At 34.4% G+C, this 21,839-nt stretch overlaps 1 protein-coding gene across 4 annotated transcripts in view; it reads left to right on the top strand.

The window, feature by feature from the left end:
* The window catches only part of NBEA (neurobeachin), a 477,681-nt gene that overhangs the window by 404,187 nt on the left and 51,655 nt on the right, over positions 1-21,839 (top strand). For all 4 annotated transcript variants that reach the window (XM_032678783.1, XM_032678782.1, XM_032678781.1 and 1 more), the window contains 2 exons: positions 4,668-4,787; positions 15,495-15,647. In XM_032678783.1, coding sequence (XP_032534674.1) covers positions 4,668-4,787; positions 15,495-15,647 — 273 coding nt within the window. The remainder of the gene's footprint in view (positions 1-4,667; positions 4,788-15,494; positions 15,648-21,839) is intronic.

The raw sequence follows: 21,839 nt of genomic DNA, 5'->3' as shown, positions 1-21,839 counted from the left end.
CATCTAAAAAGATTCTGTTTCTGTTTTCTGTGAGTTGGTTGTGCAAGTTCAGGTATGTTCCCTTCTCTTCTGTGGAACACTAGCCAGTTTCAGGATATGCAATGACCATACCTCACCAGGCCATATATCATAATGATTGTGATCCCTTTTGAAGATTGTACAGCTGACCTTGAATCTCTCACAAACCAAGATAATATGTACACCCTCTTTCTCTGCAGCCCCCTTGCCATGTGTGCAAGCACACATTCACAAGTGAAGTGAAACTGTGATTCTTAATTTACCTGAACATGTTTATTTAAGCTATTCCATTTTACATTTTAGACCACTACATCATGCTAGAATTCTGAAAGGACAGGCAACAATCCTCTAACTAGTTTTATAAGACATGAACGGAGCCACAGCCTAGAAATACTTAGTGCTATAATTACAAGTGAATTCTGCGTGATCTCCAGGAGCAGCTTTATATCCAGAATCAACTGTTTATTGAAAATGATCAGCTTTATTTCAAAGTTGAAGAGTATATTAAAGATTAGATAGCTACTTTACAGAGAGAAATAATGAATATGAAAGTCTACCATATTGTTCAGACAGGTTAATAATAATGCTAAAAAACCAACACACAACCATTATTTATATAATATTGCCTTTCCCTCCTTTCAGGTGTTACTGAAATGAAACCATGATTAAACATTTTTGCACATTACACATGTTTACATCTAAACCCAAGACATTCTACTTATTCTGTAGAAGCAAACATCACTCACAGGTTTGCTCCAGCAAACAGAATAAAAAGTATTCTAGAAAGGGATGCATTATTCTGTTGACATAGTTCAATTTTTCTGTAAATGAAATTGAATATTTATAGTTTATGGCTTGGTAACCTTATCACCTGGTTCAAGAGTAATTTTCTTCATGTGCATTTCCATCTGGAGCAGTGAATATTTAAGTTGCAGAAGGCAGAGTAGTTTAAACCAATGATTGTTTGCTCTTGGTTTAAATCAAGAATGCTACATCAGAATGCCATATATTCCAGTGACTTGACCTGAGAAGTAGACAGAAGAAAAAAGAAAGGTAGAAGAATGAATTCTGGCTTGAATCATATAGAATGTAAATATCAACACTCGTTCCAGATTTTTAGGTGAAATAGGATAGAGTTATGGTACAATTGGATGCTCTTAGTAGTTGCTGTTGAAGAAGTTATGTTTGTGTGAAACAGTTGCCTCTTTATTGAAACAGAGATCAGTATTAGGGAGCATGATTCTCCAACATGGTAGTCAAGATGTTTGTAGAGAATAATTGTTTTCCAGTTTCTGTTGCAATGACTAAGTAATTGTACAAGATAGAAGAAATTCTGGATTTATTATGTCAGGTCTGATTGAGCTAAAACCAGTTTTTAGTGAGATTCAAAGGTGAGAAGTACTGGAAGTCCTCTGGTAAACAGGATTGATTCTGAGTCTTCTTTTTGGTAGATTTGAGCAGGACAGTCATAGATATATCAGACAAAAGGTCTACATCACTCTGTCAAATCCCTACATACTCTCTCTTTCTCCTCTTACAAATGACTGAAAAGACATTTTTGTTTGACATAGGATGTCTTAGAATGAACACATCCCTTCCTCTTCCCTCCCCTACTCCCACCATAAATGATTTGAATGAGTCTGGGCACTGTTAAAAGGGAATGGATGGAGAGAAGTGCTGTTGAACAGAAAAATTCCTTGTTCTCAAAGCTCAAGCTTGTATTCAGTGTAATCAAGTACCCCACAAATTTCTCTTCTTGTTGGCAGTGAACAAGGCATGAATTTTATTCAGAATATGTGAACGAGTGAGATGGAGTTATAATGAAAACATTGTGCAGCTTTATAGCTTTCACAGCAACAAAACCTTTACATGAAATGACAGTAATCGGTATCATAGAATAACAGTATTTAAATGAGTATATTGAATACAGATATGAATTATATTTATATAATATAAGCACTTGACTTCCCAGAGAATAAAAATTACCTTAAAATTATGTGAGAGGTCTGAGATAAAGCCAGTGAAAGCTCTGAATTTCTGCTACCGATTAAAAATCCAAAAAGATAGGCACAACAGGCCATGGCAGGATAGCATAATAGTTCTCAGCTGCTAAAAGTTTAATCCTTGATTATGAATGTTATTGCTTTTGTGTATTTGTCTTAGATGCTTAAAATAATGTTGTCATAGAAGTTTGGATTAATATTTTTACATAATTTATTGTAATTACATCATTTTTTCTGGTTTCTGGTTTCTGCTTTTTTTAAATCCATTAACTGCTTCTGATTTCAGAACCTCAGCAATGATCCACAGTCTGCTCCACAATAATATTCACAAAAATTGCATGTATCTTATTAAAAAAAAAAAAAAAGATAGGTAGGAATTGGTAGAAGACTAAATTATTTGTACTCAGATCAACAACAGTATGGGCAAGCTAGCAAAAATAGCATAATTGCTATTGGAAATATATATAGGTAATTTGGAGGAGGAATTCAGTTGAAACCAAAATAATTGTAATATTAAAAACCTGTAAATTTAATGTTAAAATTATAATATTAATAGAATTTTAAGGTAAATTAGAATAATCTAATTCCTGCGTATGTTGTTTTCCATTTCATAGTTCTGGGTCTGAAGCATACACGTTTTCATTTATATTTTACATGAAGTTCACTATGTGGAGCACTGTAAAATCTGATAAAAACTTAATTTATTTTCTTTCAATATTTCATTTCATGGTACTAGTTTATACTACTCACTTAGTCGAGCTACTGTTAAATTTTAATATTCTGTTTAAATTATAAACCTCTTCCTCAACACAGTGTTTCAATATTTACAAGTGCAAACAAAGTCATTGTTTGCAATGGGATTTGGGGTCCTCCAATAAGTAATTATACTGTGATGATTTTGTATTAAATACAATTATTTTAATTAATTATTTAACACATATTAGGATTCTCTGATTAGAATAAGTGCACTGATGAAATTATAGTTATGAGATCCTATTCTTTTGAATCTGTACTTTAAAAACAAATTCCCAGTGTTTTAAGAGGAAAAAAATATGGATAAAAACCTCAACCATTTAATTAGCAGTAGAATGTCTTGCATTATTATAATGAAATCAATTCCATATTTGCACCAATAGACATTGGAAGCTAAGAAGAAGAAATCTTTTTTCGAATATTAATGATTCCCTTACATGTGGCATATGTCAATATGATGTCAATAAGACATCATTTCTCATTTAGAGAAAAAAAATATAAACTTTTTTCTTCTTTGAAAGAAAATAGCCTGTGTTGACTGTTGTGTAATTGGGAAGACATGGAGTAAAGATAGAGAAACAACGGTCTCTAGACGTCTGAATTCCCTCTTGCATTTTCCTCTTCTTTTTGTATCTTTTCACTACCTTTGCATGCATGCTTTCCTTATGTACATTTTAGTTACTCTTAAATGCTACGTAAACATGAATTATTTCAATCCTTTTTAATCTGGGGTAATTTACACACAATAGGTATAATGTGGCATCATTTCTTCATAAATTCTTTATCAAAGGAGGAGTTCTCTGCTTTCCTCAAAAGTTTCAGAAAAGGAAACAGAGAATATATAGAATAAAATTAAAATAATAGATGAATAATAGTGTAATACCAATTGTGATCTGCTAACTATGAACTGCTTTGATTAAGAAAATTTCCAAATGATCAGGATATGTAAGGAAGTAAATTTGGGTGTGAATTTGGTAAAAGGGACCCTGTTTAAAACATTCCCCAGGAGACTTTGGCAAAGAGGAAGAAGCAACTTCCATCTCTGTAGACATATTGCTAAATATGCAGTTGAATAAGAGAGCTAATGGAGTGGTGCCGGAAAACCAGGGAGCTGGCAATGATCTCAGTATTCAGGTCAAATAAAGATTTGGTCCTCTGTTAACCCCTTCCCTGCAGTGGAATGTGGGGACATGAAAATGGGTTATCCAGACTGCCTAAGACTTGAGCTCTTCTTCCCCAGAAGTTAGTAGCTGTTTCCATTTAGTAAATATTGGGATCGTGGTTTCAGATAGAATTAGCAAAACTAAAGACTCTAAATATTTAATCTGTCTCTGCCCCAAAGTAATGATGAAGCTAAGTTTCCTGCAATCATAGTCTGCCTCATAGAGCCGTTCTACTCACCATGAGGCAAAGTGGAACATACTGAGGTCCTTTCAATTAAATGAAAAGGAAGATTAAGAGAGGGGATTTTTTAAAGATTTTATTTGGACATACCAACATACGAGGGGTAAACAAAGCACAGTTATATAAATAACACAGTTATATATATAACACAGTTATATAAATAAATAATATAAATGTGTTTATGGTGGTTGCAATGAAGTAGGAAGTCATTGTGAACTGGATATGAGCTACATGGGTCTGCTACTGATGGGTAATTAGTGTGATGGAAAAGAACTCAAGATTTGTATGTACAAAATGTGTTAATGCCAATAAATGTATTCAGGTGTTCAGTGCAGATACCCATGCATACATATAATTATGAGGTGCCATGTTTTTCTTCTGCCTTTATGAAGTATTTTGATCTACAAAAGGCATTTGGAGTTTGACAGAAACCTGCTACATGATTCCTTGTACTGTTTTCTTAATCTGTCTTAATTTCATTAACTACAGGAGCCCTTTACAACATTCTTTCTAAATGCAAATGATGGCAAGTTTGACCACCCAGATCGAACCTTCTCTTCAGTAGCCAGGTCGTGGAGGAACAGCCAAAGAGATACCTCAGATGTGAAGGTAACATATATATCAAATAAATAGATAAATCTGCATTTTCATTTGTGGTATGTAGTTTTAGGTAAGAGGATGCTATATTTATTTTATATTTATATACTTATATATTTTAATTTCTTTATATTCAGTATACTAGGTACAGTGTAAATAAATAGATATTACTAAAGTTTATTGTTCTAACAGAAACAATCAAAGATTCTTTGAAGCTGAGTGGACAAAAGGTGTTTTGTTTTTAGAGAAAAACAACCTAACTGATTTAATTTAGATCAGATAATCAGGAGATGGAGAAAAGCCCAATAAATTGTTCTTTCCTGCTGTTAACTCAATATTTGGCCCACTCTATAAAACACAGCAGGAATTGGATTTGACCTTAAAGTGTCATATTGTTATAGCTTGCCTAGCTCTGGGTTTGCATCGCCTGGGGCAATTAATAAAGCATTAATGACAAGACCCATTTAAAATGTTGGCTTTTCTGTACAGCTTTAGCTTTTACTTGAAAGTGCCTGGGGATATTATGCAACAATACACATTAGATTAAAACAACTTCTACACGATATACAGAAACAGCCAGAGAGCAGGATGATTTTACTGTTGTTTTTTCTTACCTATTGTTAAATACAAAGGGATATTGTTCATATACATGAAACCTTATCAGAAAGAACCCAAAATCTAGTAATGTTTTGAATAATATGGTCCTTTCTCAAGTCTCATTTTCTAGTAATAAGGTAGGCAAAGGCTGCACTATACCTAAAATTGCTCTTTTTTTAAAAAAACTTTTTTTACAGTGAATATGTTTCTCTTCTATTTTTATACTGCCACTCATACTAGGAAATTATAAAGTCAAGGTCATATTGCCATTATATTTTTTGCTTATCTTGAAAAAAAAAAAAAAAACAAAAAAGAAAATTTGTTGATTTATTCTATTCCATAGCTCATGTTTCCATAAATAATTCTAGCAGTTTCAGAAATGTATGTGGATAAACCATGTTGTTATTATTTAGTTACTAGTTAGAATAACTAATTGTAAATTGTATGGCCATCTCAACATATGGGAGAAAATACTTTTTTAAAGAAAAGAAACTGACCTGGACCTCCTACAACCTATTTCATATCTATTCATGTTCCTCTCAAAGTCAATAGTATTTTAAGTGCTATCACAATATTTTAAGTGCATTAGAAAATTTCCTAATTTGGAAGGAATTTGAGGTAAAATCTACTATATTTGTTATATGTTCAAAGTGCTGACATTTTAATTTTTCTCTTTCAATGAAATCTCGTTTTCCTGGAATTCCCCTGGAATATCTGCGAAAGTGACTTCCTAGGAGTGAGGCTCAAACAAAAGATAAGAGACTTAAACTGAGGAATAAGGAGAGACAGTTGGAAGTGACTGTAATCTTCTTGTCTGGCTTTAGTACACAGGAGGAGGGCAGTTAAATACATCAAGGCATTGCAAAAGATAAAGGAATATCTGAGGACAGACGGAGAGATGGTATTTAGCTAGGGTATATAATTAGTGAAAGGATTGTTCCTAAACTAGCAACCAAATTAGTTATCAGTAAAACAAAGAACTGAAATGTTTGTATGAAAATACCAGCAGCCTTGTGAGCCAAGTGGGGTAATTTAAGCTGCTGCTGCCAGGTATTACAAGGATGAAGGAATTATGGATGGATAACAGCTGCATTACAAAATGTATTGGTATTAAAAAAACAGATACCTTCAGAAAAGGAAGGCAAAAGGTGAAGAAGTGGGGTAGCTATGTACTTTAATGTCATTGAATTCAAAAAAGAGATTTGGGAATAATGGGTAAAATAGTAACAATTAAGGATCAGAGTTCCACTGGGGGGAAAGATTGTAAAACAGCGTGTTCCAGAATACATTTGGCAGTCTACTGTAGAGCCCCAGAGTCAGATTTATATATATATATACATTTCAGTTACGCAATTCGAAAGAGAAATACTTCTTGGAGCTAAGTCATTACAAAAAATCTAATATGGAAGGCATAGAGGAGGTATATTAGCCAATAGATATTTTCTCCATATTTTCCCTGACCTGTCTGTTCAGGAATACTTTAGAGATTAAACATGCTGCTTAAAATATGTGTTTATTAATCAATGAAGATACAGGGAAGGAGGGTTTAGAAATTAACCTTGAGTTGATTTATTATTAGTTGATTCAGCTTAAAATAAAAATAGATAAACAAAAGCAGATTCAAAAAATGAGCTGAATCTTTAAGTGATGCTAAAACAAATAGAAAGCCCTAATAACCTATCTATGTAAAAAAAAAAAATAATAAAAACAAGTAGAAATTAGAGGAGATTTAATACCAGCATTCAATGTATTGCATCATCTGTTAAGTCCACTGAGGTACACTTCAGTAGCCTAAGCAATATATGTCAATGCATTGCTGTTTTGTCTTCAGTTTAACAAGGAAACTGTAAGATCAACAGGATGACAGAAAGCTTATCACGAGACCAAAGCTTTATCCTTAGATTATAGCAACTAGAGTATTTCATGGCATCTAATTTCCCCCTAAAACAGTCTGATTAGTCATTCATTCAGAGCTGTTATGTTCTTGGAGAACACAAGTTATTTTCCTTTTCCTTGTCCAATTTTTAGTATGCATTCATGCTGGATAAAGCAAATGCTTAGTGCTTTCTTTGCTAGTGGAAGTATGTACCTAAACTGGAGAGAGAGCCATAAGAAGAGCAGCAAATGTGTTTAAGGAGTTGGATACAAGTAGAAAAAAGTGTGTATGTGTGGGGTAATTAATGTCTAAGAGTGAAGATACATAAATGCTATGAAATATGGAAACATATGAAAGAGAGAAGAATTGTTTGTCAAGGAACAAAGAGGTAAATCTCAGAGGAAAGGGATCAGAGTGGAAGAATGCTCACCCAAGCAACAAAGTATGAAAAGTTAAAGTGAAATTGAGTATTCTTTGAGTTTGAATATCCTCACAAGGGGAAGTAGTAACCCCCTTATTTCTAAAGTTTCTTTTGTAAGTAGATTGGCAAAGCACTGGAAAAGAATCAGGGACAATCATGAATTGGCAAGAGAATGTGTTAGTTGACCCTTTAGGCCCTTTCCGTTTACAGAGTCTGTGTTTCTTAGCGATAAATCAAGAATGAGTATAGCAGCTAATTGTTGCTATTGTTTGTTGCTTAAGATCTTAATGAACTACATTTCTCAATGCCATGACATCAGGGCCAACTTTTCCCTGAGGCCTTGAAGTTCATTCTGCAAAAGGATAGGCAACTGAACTGTTACTGCTAATACAAATACTTCATTTTTTTCAGATTGTTGTGCTATTGCTTGGAATGCCTTACAGACTTTTCAAACATTTTAATCCAGTTCTCAGGGACTTAAAAAGCAGTGAGATTTGGGGAACCACCAAGCAACCCCCTCAAAATCTCTGCTTATTTTTGCCACTATCCTAAGAGCAACATCCACTGTCTTGCACAACAGAAGAGCTTCATCTCTGACAGTAGGAATCATTCAAAAAGTTATGTCCAGCAGTCTGGAAACTTCTAATATTCTCCAGGAGTCCTGTAAGAAAGTAGAGAGTGTGCAAAAGAGGAGGCGTGCTCTGTTAAAAGTTTTAGCATATTTGTGTAGCTTCTTCTGGCTCTACATGCAGTTATAGATGTGGGAAGAGGGTTGGCAGTGTGGATTCCCATGGGATATACATGCTGTAAATTGTTTTCCCATCCTTAAGATTTTTCGAGTCTTTGTAGTAAATATTTAGTACATGGAATACAGGCTACCCATCAAAGTTGCGCACTTTGAAAGCTGTTCAGACTAGCAAGTGTTCATCTTTCATGTATTCCTTATCATACATTTGAAATTCATCTAAGCTGCTTTAAGTACATTAATCTCTGATTTTACTAACCTCATTAATTACTGTGGCAGAGGTTATGAAATAATTTTAAAACAGTGTGTGGGATTAATCTGACATTCCTCATTGCTGTGCATAGTGAGTTGGCCACAATTTTTGCTTTCAAGTACTATATTAAACAATCATATGAATTGCCTTAATTCTTTATCAGCAAGGTCTAATTTAAAAAATAATTTTTAAATTAATTTTTTTAGGAAAATAAAATCGGATGGTCTTTTTCATCAGTTACTTTTTAAGAAAGAGGAATATGAGTCACTTTATCCTCAAATGCTTAAGTCAGTGCTGAAGTAGATCCATTTTAACAAGCAAATTGAGATTTTTTAAGCACTGCAGACACTTTCCACAACAGAGTCCTTTTGCGGCCTTGATATAGTTTAAAAATACATTCAAACCACTATTACAAAATTCTGCATTAAAATTTAAAAACCAAATACCTGAAATTTGCAAAAGAATGTATATCTCTTTAGGAAGCTGCAATTCTTTGAGTCCGGCTCCTTTTCTCACACGCGTGTGTCCTCTTCGGCATTCTCTCTCTCTGTTTCTCTCTTTCTCCCTTTCCCCTCCCTCCTTCCCTCTCTACCTCTGTGTAGTCTCCTCTGGAGCTAAATTATTTCACACTGAGCTAATGAAAACAGGGCTGTGGCAGTAGTTTGATCAGCCTAATAACCCAGCTGTAATTCTGGCATCTTGAGTTGTGGCAAAAGGTAGACCACCTTTGAAAAATGTAGTGTAGGATAGATTATTGCCCAATGGATGATTAAAGATATACTTAGACCATTTTGTTCCTTATACTTCGGCTGTTTTGGTTCATTTTCAAAGAAACTTGTTCACCTACAGTGGATGAAACAGAATTAATATGGTATGTGCTATGTTAGAGTGGTAACACACAAGGGAGAACCTGGATAGCAATTTATTTTATTGTGTCTCCCTTTATCAACATCGACCTTCTCTCAAGATAATCAGTACAAGCTGGAGGAAGAATGAACATTCACGGGGTGACCTTTGAGGAAGCAAGTCACCCGGAAATGACCATAACTTGGCCAGTCAGCTCTCACATTTTTTTCCTTTCCACCTCCCCCTTGCTGCAGTTTTTGTTAATATTGACTTCCCCAGAGCCTCCTGTTAAGGCACTAATCTTTCTTAATGCCTCTCAAACTTGTTATATTACTTTTTGAATAGTCTGTTTAGAAGTTAGAAAGGTAGCTCTGACAAAATGTCATTAAGGTGCCTTAGTGTGAATTAATGCTTAATGGAGGTACTCATGACTGACTCATTGACCCAGTACTAGACTCTTGTGGAATTAATGCATGCCAGGGGATCAACCTTTTGGAAGGAAAAGAAAGAAAGAAAAAGAAATGGCAGCTTTAAAAGCTTGAAGTGAATTATATTAGAAAAGTGAAAACGTCTGGGTTGGATTTTATTTCATTGGGAGGCCATAAAATGGTATACCCTTAGCAAAACATGTTAAGCACAAACGTCAGATTTGATGCAAGTGGTGTACAATTATGATAGTGTTAATAGTGGTCCTCTATCACCTGAAGACATATTTTTAAAGTTTAATTTCTCAGCAGTTTGGATTTGTCACAGGCTTGTAAATTAGAAAATGCATTTGGGGGATGTTTTCTTATGTGAAGACACAAGGCATATAATACTGTTAACTATACCTTGCGGTTTTAGTATAGCTATTAAAATAAACTAGATATCACATTTACAGACAAGAAATGTCTGTTATAATATTCATTTTACCTTTTTTTTTTTTGCATCCTTCAGTAGCTTTACTGCGTCATTCTTCACCTGAGAAAAGTCAAGCTTCTCAAGCTGTTTGAAAGGTAGCTGACTATTAAATGATAGAAAGCTAACCTGTCTTATCAGAAGTGTGAATGAAAGGGGAGCAGAGGAGGTTACCAGTTTGTGAAATATCAAGGACAACTAGACAGAAAGTACTACAAATAGATTTAGATCACTAAAATCCCTATTTTTATTAACTCTTTGAACCCTAGATATTTCTTGTGGTAAGAAATTACCCATGTCAGGTTATGTATTCAGAAAGATTTATTTAGAACCTTTGATATGTTTTGGCAAGAGCAAAGAAACCAAACATTGGTTTTCTGTGTCTTCTTTCTTTGCATTCTCTCATTTTATGCCTGCAAAATGATGTAACTTATGGGGAAGGTCTTTTTGGTGGAAGTTTTTTTTAATATGTATTTTCCTTCATATCTTGATTTGCACTTGATGGCACAATGTGTGTATTGTAGTAAGAAAATATTTTGAGGTTTGTTTTTCATGAATATTGGTATCTTGAAACATAAACCTCTCAAGGTCACAGTAGCTTCAAACAAGCATTCCTTTGCACAGACCTGGCTTTTCATTGACCTTTTACCACTAGTGCCACTGAAGGTGCAATAGGAGTTTTAAGAATTCTGTTATCAACTATTCTGTCTATCAAGAGGAAAGCGAATTGGGAGACAGAAGGTCCTCTGTGGGCTATCTATTTGTGTAAATATCATCCCTGAGATACATTTTTCTCCTCCTAATTTTTGAGTCTCCTTGTCCCTATCTTCAGGTGAATTTAACAGTGACCCTTCTAAAGTACGAGGCTGGTGATCTGTAAAATGTATGTTGTCTGACAAATTACACTCTGTGCTAAATGAATGAAAAATAACAGATGCTGTCAGAAAAGTATGCAATCTCAATCTCTGATCGAAAGACTACAGAGGTTGATAAAAGCATTTATTTTGGCTTCTGTGTGATAAGCATGTGATAAAATATAATAAGGCCAAAGTATATATAGGAGTAAATAAAGCTATACAGCATTTAGTAATAATTCTGCTAGATCGTTTGGGGAGTTTGAAACTATATTTTGCACTTCTCTAACTAAAACTTAGCAATGGAGCAATACATCATTGTCCTTCATTTAGACTTTTAGGAGCTGAAAGACTGTAGAGCTGGTAGAATAATGCTTTTCAAACATTTAATAAACTATGCAAAGAGAAAATAGTAATTTATTCTCTGTCTCTGGGATAGACTGATGGCTAGGACAAGGGAAAATGGACTTAGATTGTGTAATGAAAGATTCAAGCCAGTTGTTAGGCAAAACTTCCTCAAATGAAGAGCACTGAAGTCAGTTGATGGAAGGATTGTGGAGTTACTGTCACTCAAATTCTGGGCAACAGGGTAGACAGATATCTTGTAGGATAGATGGCATAGCTGAACCTCATCTGGAATGGAGGATTGGATAAGGTCACCTCCCTAAATGTGACCCCGAAGCAGTTATTTATTTGAGTATCTGTTTCCTATCCATAACAGGAAAAGCACTAAAAGAGCTGGCACTCTCTTGTAGTAATCTTTAGTAGAATATGAACTGGCACATAGCCATTTGTGAAACAAAGAAAACCCAAACTTTAGCTGAGAAAAATGTAAATAGGTTTTGAAAATATCTCTAGCCATTGCTGATGTTATTTTTTCCTGCATTCTTGTGTTTTTTCTTGCAACTTTCAGTGGCTTCTTGGGCCCCAGTTGTCATCTTATCGTCTCTGCTGAGATCCACTCCTGTCTTCTCCTTCCTTTTCACAGCAACCTCTCAAGCTCCATCCTTGCTGCCTCACTGTCCTTGCTAATCCTTCCTCTCTCTGCTTCTCCCAGCTTATACTTCTCCTAGCAAAGCATGCTCAAGGGCCCTGGGGAAGGCAATATTGGCCTTTCCATCCCCAGCCAGTGCCTACCATTGGCATGAGATAGAAGAGACATCTGCTTTAATTTTTCACAGCAGAATAAAAATTGGACACATAAAACCAAACTTTTCTATGATGCTTATCTACGTTATTTGTATTTTCTGTGCTTCTAAGTAGCTAAATACACATTTTGAAGATGATTCTGAATGTTAACAAGTTCATATATACCGGGTGCCATGGGCTTTCACAGCAGGTCTGTGTTTTAGTATATATTAATTCATTCTTTAGAAATGAAAAAGGGTTTATTTTTCTGAGCTGTTTTTAAGTACTGTGGTTTCTTAGTCTAGTCAATAGTGGAGACAGCAAAATGACTAGAGGAATATTGAATGTTACCAGAGAAAGCTGAATGGTTAATATGAAGTATGGGAAATATGTAAGTATCTGGGAAAGGTCACATGCGACATTGCTCATATATCAAGAAAACATTCGATTCATGCTAAATAGTACTCAAATAAGCAAAGAAAATTGTAGGCTGCACTAAAAATAACATTGGAGAGAATGCTGAGGCTATAACACAGCATGTTTATTAATTTTGCTATAATATTATGTTTAGTTTTGTTACTTTGACTAAAAAACGAAACAGAAAACCCAACAACCCCCAAAAAAAACCAAGAAAAAAAACTACAAAAACAAACAAAGAAACAAACAAACAAACAAACAAAAAACAAAAAGACCTTACCAGGAGATGTGTAACTGAAATTACTAGGGTTCTAGAGAGGGTGTTATTTGAAGAGGATTTATAAGTCTGGCACTGATTAGTTTCCAGAGCACAGGAATAAGACAGTTTGAACTAAACATACACAACACAATAAATCTTATGAAGAAAGTTAATAATATACTTTTGTTTATTCTGTTTATGTTTTCTGCTATACCAGACAAGGGAACATTAAATTACACTGAAAGCAAAGAGCAACAAACATAAAATTACTAAATGGAAATACCATTAAAATACTCAGTGACTTAAATCCCTTTGTTTCAAGATGCCCCTGAAGCCTAAAGGTTAGTAGAATTGAGTTAAACACTAGATGTGTCTCTGGGTAGCACAAATCTTTCAGGTGTGTTAGGTGTAAAAGTCCGCAATTACATGCTAGGATATTTAAAACTGAAAAAGGAAACTTATCTTTGATGGAATCAAAAGTCTTGCTTCCTGTGACATTACAGGTTAGTATGCCACCATATTGAATAAAGATCAATAATAATTAAAATTCTGTGGTATGTGTTTCAAGGCTTTTATACAAAATAGAAGCAAACTTTGCTTGCTTTTTTCTGTAGTAAATTGTGTTTCATTTGAATATTGGCCTTTAATTTAATTTTGAATTTTTCATATTTCATAATTCTGAGGTCCTTATGAGTTTTTCCTTTTTTTTCTTTTTTTAAGGTAATGATCTTAGTTTATCAGTAATTTCTGTGGTAGCCTAGGTTGGGTTGTGACCTGCTCTTAGTCCTGAGTTAGTAATAATTTGTTGAACTCCTGAAAGATTACTATAGTTTTCTCCAGCTGTGAGGATTATTCATTCTTCTTTGGGCTTCATTAGAGAAAAATGAAAGGCTTCTTCTGGTACCTGAGACTTAGTGAATCCTGTTTGGGGAAAAGGGGGTAAGACTGCTTTTAGAAATACCCTGAATAAATTAGAGATGTATATAATAAAACTTAAGATTGTCAGGAAAATAGTCTTTTTTCTTTTAACCTTATAGAATATTCAGGATTATTTTTACTTTGACTTTGCTCTAGCTGCTGTTTTATTACTTACTGCATGTAGTAATTTCTTTTTTTTTCTTTTTGAGATAGAAGATTGTTTCATAATGAGCTATCCAAGTTCAGTGATGTCTCACTTGGTTAGTGTTTTGCACTGGTTAGATATTAATTGGCATTGCATTTTAGTCTAATCTGAATTCAAACTATAGTGTATTAAAATGATGTAAAGAAGCAATTAAACTGCCTCTCTAAACATGCTTAAAATTGTAACAAGTACACTTTTTTTTTACTTAATGAATTTGAAAGGACCATCTATACTTTAACTTCTCTCTTCTCTGCGGAGTTGCAAATCAGATTTAATTAGATAAGTTTGTGTCTGCAGTGTTTTTTTTTTTTACTCTTTGCATGTCTGCAGCCTTTGAAAGGCCCATGAAGAGATTCAGGTTTCAGGTGCTGTGTCAACAATTTTGATCATGTTGCACAACTGAAGGCCATAATGCTTTTAACAATGTAATTTGGTGAATTTAATCTACCTCTGGATATTAGAAAAGAGATTGTGAGCTTTAAAGCTTTTCTGTTGTTATTGCAGTTCAATACTTACTGTTAAAATAATAGCAAAAAATCACAATATTTATCATGTCAAAATGAATTTCTATTTAGCTCTTTTGGAAATTGGGAATAACTTCACACCCTTACTTATCTGTAATGTATTATACTATGGAGATAACCGTTGCTATGCAGTTGCTATGCTATGTTTCACATGAAATATGCTATGCTATATTTCACATTTTAAATATCATGTATATCTGTTTGAAGGGCATTTGTTGTACTGATATCTTTCTCTCCGTGTATTTTTGAAGTTTTCTTAGAGTAGAAAAAATCATTCATCCTGAGTTATTTTTCTTTATATAAGTAGTCAAATTACCGTCTTTTCTTATGCAATTAAAAAATATGGAGAAACTAACATCAAGACAATGTTATATCTGCAACTTTTTCACTTTTTATCTGCAACTTTTTCACTTTTTAAGTATTTTTGTTAAATCTTGATTAAAAAATCCAATGTATTCTCATATTGAAGGCCTGGCATACAGTTGCTTGTATCTGTTATTCTGAAGAGGTCTCCCTTATGATATGCACTGCTTTTCCAAAGTTGTGCTTTTCGTAAAAACAGGTATGGGGAAAACAAAGTTTGAATATTTTGTTATGAGAAAGAAGTTTGACTGTAAGTACAAGAAAACAGACTATAAAATTTCTTAAAACAAGTGCACAGAGACTCAAACAAAACCATGAATGCTTTAATGTGTACTAGAAAGGAGCCTGATTCTGGGAGCACCATTCAACATCTCTGTATAAATACGAAGTCTCATTGTGTGTTTTTTCCTTGCTAGGAGTTAATTCCAGAATTTTACTACCTACCAGAGATGTTTGTCAACAGTAATGGCTATAATCTGGGAATCAGGGAAGATGAAATTGTCGTGAATGATGTTGATCTCCCTCCATGGGCCAAGAAGCCTGAAGACTTCGTCCGTATCAACAGGATGGTAAGCTGTACTTTAGTTTAGCCTAAGTAAGGGGTTCCATGTTTTAACAAGCTAACCTAATTCTGTTTTCATCGCTTTAGGACTAGATTTATAAAGTAAAAAGTGAAGGAGAATATGAATTCTGCCTTGCTTGACAGAACCCTTTATTTTACAGTGGATTTTCCTTACATGTGCCCAAATTATGGAAAGTTAAATTCAGTTATTTACTCTCTCTTGAGAGAGCATCAGATGGGCATGAGCGGGACTGTACAAGATAGCCTAAAAAATTTGTGTGTCCCTCCTCACCACCTTCTACATTAAAAAAAATAAAGGATTACTATAAATGCTGTTATCTTGCAAGACATCCTGTTTTCCTTATTCGCCTGAAGATATGCACTTCCTGTTCATCAGAGATGGACTGGAAGTGTTGAAATGTGAACATAAGCCAACAACTGCAGTCTCTGAAGAAGTTTTGCAAAAGAACTGATCTGATGTAAATTATTACAAGGCCTGCGGAATTTAAGCAGAAAGAACATTTATGTTTTATCTTTTTTCTTTCATTTGATGGATAATTATTTTATTATTGATAGAGTTCATACATATGTATGGTTTTATTAATTTTTAGGAATAGCAAGGTATATTCTGATGCTTTAGTCAGCAGTAGTTCAATTTATGGTTCTGTTCTGGAAATAGTTCTTCCTTAAAATGCATATTACTTGTCTTGCTTATAGAGTCAGGACTATGATTTTGATAAGCTGTGGTTTTCTATACAGCTGTAGAACTGTTCAGCTTATGCATTATTCCCAATAGTGCTTTTGTGGTAGCATTGTAAATCTAGTATTGGTTTGGTTCTATTTTTTTCTGATCAAATTGGCAATTTAATTTGAAGAACTGTCTATTTAAAGAAAATTGTTCTTCAAGAATTGATAGAAAAAAGTAGCTCTATGAAGTTCAAAAGAATAGAAGAATGTTATAAAAACAAACTTATTCCTAGATGTAGATGATTTAGAAGTACCCTCCATTTAGAAGAGTAAGTAGTTTGACATATGTACAACAGTCTCCTAAGGAAGTGAGTGCAACCTCATCACTTGAGACATATGAAACACAGCTATGAGAAATTATTCTGTCATTGACAGATTAGTCTGTCATTGACAGGAAGAACCTGAACAATGTTTCTTGGCTGATTTCTCTTATAGCTGCATATTTTGTAAAATTATTTTTAAAATCAAATAATTGTCACAGCTGATGGAAAGAAATTCAAGTGCAATTTGACTAGTAAAGAAGGAGGTGTCCTCAAAGGATCACTAGAGTTCATTAGCATTCTCAAGTGTGGGATGTGCAATCACAGGTACTCTGGAGTGCCCGTGTCGCTGCACAGAGCTCGTTCTTGGGTAGTGTTTGTGGCTAGACCCAAACTGAACCAAAAGGTAAGCACACTAAAGTTGACCTAAAGGTTTAATTTTGACATCTGAAAGAACAGTAGTGTGATTGCTTTGTGGAAAAGGAGAAACAAGCTGCCCCCTATAGAAGGATGTAATGAGAGATGCGTATTAAGGACTCATTTTCAGAAATTTTATGAAGACTTTTCCTTCATGTGTCTTAAATTGAGTTTTATTCATCTTTCCTTTCCACAAAGATGGAATGATCAATAGGAGGATATGTGCACTATGTGATAAGAGATAACCTGAAGAAAAGCTTTGTCTTTAGTTTCTTTCATTTTCCTTGAGCAATTTCTGCTTGGGTTTTTTTTTTGCACTGTTGAAGAAATGAGCTGCTTGCATGAATTTAGAGTACAGGATTTAAATCCCTTTAGAAGTACACTACTTGATAGTTAGGTAATGACTGATTCTATACATGTGTAAGTCTGCTCAGACTGCCAGGGGACAGACAAACTGATATTAAGATTAGAGTAGTATTATAATTACAGGTTTCAACTAATTGAATGCTTTGCAGATTTCTGAAATCAAAAATTATCTCCCATATGTGTCAGACCCTTCCGATACTGTTTTGCACCTCTTTCCCCACAGATGTGAGCATCATACCATTGTTATACAGTTTTGCTGGGAGGCAGTTTCTGCACGGCCTTTATTCATCCCATGGTCCCATGATCATACTCTTTTAGCAAGAGCATGATCAGTAGTTAAAATTCAGTTCTGTTCAGATACATGCTATCTTCAAGTGAGAAGTCTGTGGAAGTTTCCAAATAATAACAAAGTTAGGAATTGCCTGGAAAACAAGAGAAAGAGGCATAGATTTAAATCACCTTGGAAGGAAAGAATTAAAGATGTTCAATAAGAAGCAGAAGTCTGGAAACAAAAATAGTACCAAAAATAGAGCAGTATCAAGGTAAGGGTGACAATAAGTGGCAATTAGATTAGACAAAACTGTAATTCTCTATTCACCAGAAATAAGTGTATTTTCATGCAATCTTTGGAGAATCATTGCATCACAGAGGATGTAAACAGTTGTACCTGTCTGTGGTTCTTTTGAGACTGCACCTGGAATATTGGATTCACATCTGGGTGACTAGAAAACAGAAGAAGCGTTCATATTTGGATGGAGTTCAGAGGATAAAAGCAAAGTGAATAACTTTGGGACTTTAAAGAGCATGATAGATGCATAATATTTTACAAAGCTTATTATAAAAGAGCAAGTAGCTAAAGAAGGATAATCCCTTTCACAAAAATGCGGATAGTATTCACAATTAATGCAGTAAGAAGTAATGGAATTACATTTTGAAAATGCAATACTTTGAATGTGTAATAATTTTTCAGAAACACTTCTTAATGGAGGGGTTTGTTAACACATACAACAAACTGCCAGTATACTGTCTTTTTGGTCACTAGACTGGGACTGGTCAAAGGAACAAATATAAAGGGATTGGGAAGGTTGACATTCCCTACCCTAATGTCTGATTCCATTATTTGAACCGGACAGCAGATGTATTATGTTAGGTCATCCGCAGGCCAAGTTTGACTGTTATACAAGAATCTATCTTAAGAAAAAAAAATAGCCTGGGTGTGATGCTGACATGTAAAACACAGCAAGCTTGTGCAAGCCTGGAATTTCTACAGCAACTTAGCGAGCAAGCAGAGAACGCATTTACAGAAAACTGAGAAATATTTCAAGTAAGCGTTATCCTGATCCCTTGTCTAATAAAATCAGCAGTAGTCATTTCACCTCAGTGGAGAGGATCCTATGTGGTACAGCACAACATACAGTGGGATCTTGTTTTTCCCTAGCTGACACTATTTTCTTGTGTTCATACATACTTTTTTGCTTGCTGCAGGCATATATAATGTGTAATTTTATGTGGGAGTAAGTACAGATCCTTATATACTACTTGCACATTTATGAATGTAAACGTGTTCTTTAAATCACAACAAGAATTCCAACATTTCGTCCTGAGACTTACCAAAGAAAGCAGAGAATAGCGAATAAAACATCAAGAGGCACAGTGTCATAAATCAGCGTAATTTAACCAATTGGTTAACAAGCTTTACTAAAATTCTGTGCAAATTAATAAATGGTAGACAGGGGTTTTGAGTTATATCACTTAATTGTTCAGCTGGGTGTTTTATGCTTCAACCTAAACACAGAAATGAACGTGGAAACAGTTTTCCATCAAAAGAGATTCCTTTAAACTTGTGAAAATTAGACTTATTCTAAAGACCAGAAAAGACATTCAATCAAGTTACTTTTAAGACCTATTACAGTAGCTTCTAAACCACTCAGTGTATACGTTAGGGATTTTTGTAGCAGTTTTATTTATCCATACAAACCTAGACTGATTACTATGGAGTTACTCATGAAACATTAATAAAGCACTATGTTCAATGCTAACACGATTATGGTCTGACCTCAGCGGTGGTACAAAGGACAGAGGCAGAAAGTGTCCCTGATAACATTACGCTAATGCTGGGCTCATCAATCATAATCACCCAGTTTACCAGGGAAAAAAAAAACCACGCATAAAACCTTCCACAGATGTGCATCTGTAGTCCTACTCAACCTCTCAGTCCCCACAGACTCTGAGCAATCCTGAGAGCCAGAAATAGAACAGATTCAGTCAGTAAGTCAAGCATGTTAAATCAAGGCAGGGAACACCACTGTGAAACACTGAAGCAGAGCTTTTATAATAAGCATTCTTTAGTTTTGAAACAAAAGATGTGAGATTGTGTAATTCAAAGTTAATTACAATGATATTTTCATTATGGCTTATGCACATATTAAATTACAAATTGCAGTGCGGAGTAAAATGCATTCACTATAAATTATACTTTTGAGAGATTAAATGGTGTCCTGTTTTTGTTATGCATATTTTGTTCCTATTACATAACTGTTACTAAGATTGAATTTTCTTTCTGTCTTTGAAATGATTTATTTGCACTCTTGTGCTGCCAATTACATTTTTGTACAGTTCCCTGGCTATTCAGAAGCATGCATAGTATTTCATAATTAAAAAGCTTCTTGAATAGTCATTAGAAACATCTAGTATGCAATCTCTTTGCTAGGAGGATCTGGAAAATTTATCTTTTCCTCCTCACCATTCAGCAGCAGTTGACATTTCTTTTCTACCAGATAAGCACAAGATAAGACTTGATATTACTTCCTCTGTAGCAGCTTTGATTTTATTTTGTGGATTGCCAAGGTTAGTTCTCAATGCAATTAAAACTTATTAAGGCAACAGGGGGTTCAATCTACTTTGGAAATAGCAATGATTTTTTTGGTTTTGAACTTCCTATATTACTGAAGAATCCTATTTACATTTTGAAGATGCTTACATAAAGGATCAGTTTCTGTGCAGACATCCCTGAATAACCCAAATCTGTAAAATGTACTTCTGTATAACTTTTTTAAAATATTACTTTGCTTAAATGAACATAATTAATTTCAGATACCAGTATTGCCTGGTTTGTTATATGAGGAAAGTCAAGGATTTTGCTTCAATAGTAAGTACAAGAAATGGTAAATGAGGTGGAGAAATATTGGGTAGAGAGGATCTGTATATGCAATGGCTGCAGAGGAGCACAGATGTGAGGGGAGAGAAGAAAACCCAGCTCACAGGCTGAAACGGCTGATGGTCTGTTATTGAGATCTGTAAAGCCAAACTACCTCAGTGTAATTATAAGAAAATATTTTTAAATATACTAAATATAATTTAAGAGCAAGACACAAGGGTTTTTTGGAGAGACAGATAGCATATAGATATGGAAGGGAAGGGAGCGAGGCAGGACCTGCAGAAACAAGAGAGACAGATGCAGCTGTGGTCCAGACAAGGAGCAGCATCAGAGCTTTCCACTTCTCTGGTGACATGAAATACCTGGAGAGCACAAAATGTTGTGTTAGAAAGAGGTTGGAATAGCATATTTTGTAAATCAAGAACTTCTGACACTTTACAGAGCACATAGTGTGCGTTACAGTAAAAACCACTGCCTCCTACTGGAATCTCTGTGAAAAATACTTTTAACATCAAGTTAGGATGAGCAGAGGGGAACTATGCAGCATTCATACTGCATAGAGGTCTGAAAAGAGATATAGTGCTTGTTCCCAGGAAGCAGTAGCTTGGTTTATATTAACTTTTTTTTAGTCTATACATAAACTTACTAATACCTATTTGTATTTTACAACACCTACAGATCAGATTTTCGGCCTGTGGAACATGGGTGCATACACTTGCCTGCAAATACACGAACCCCACAAAATATGTATACACTAGATGCATAATAATGCTTGCAAATTACCTGCTGGCAATAAAAGTCACTTCACTGAAAACAGTAACAGGAGAAACTCCTTCCTCAAAACAAAACCCATGAAAAAATACTGACTGGAATATTGCTATTTGAAAATGAAGCCTAATAACAGTTGTTCAATCAAACAAGTTCAGTTTGAGAGTGCCTGAATTAAACTCTGTTTTCTGTACATTTTAATTATAGTAGAAAACAAGCTGGATTTCTGTTTAACAGTAAGAATCTTCAAAAAGCATAAATAATATTACATCATTATGTAAGTAATATTTATTATTGCTTTTTTTAAACAAAAAAGTTTTCTTATATTTCATATTAAAGAGATGCTCAAAAAATTAAAACCCCGGAAATGTTTTGACACCAAAATGTTCTTGAAAAATGCTTTAGCACCAGCCTATTTTGAGGATATTATTGTTATCTTTTTCTATATATTGTTCCTACTGTACCTACAAATTATTTTCTATAC

This window comes from Chiroxiphia lanceolata, chromosome 2 (genome assembly GCF_009829145.1).
Source record: "Chiroxiphia lanceolata isolate bChiLan1 chromosome 2, bChiLan1.pri, whole genome shotgun sequence".
Classification (NCBI taxonomy): Eukaryota; Metazoa; Chordata; class Aves; order Passeriformes; family Pipridae; genus Chiroxiphia; species Chiroxiphia lanceolata.
The sequence above is the reverse complement of the archived record's forward strand: the minus strand, read 5'-3'. Positions and strand labels throughout refer to the sequence as shown.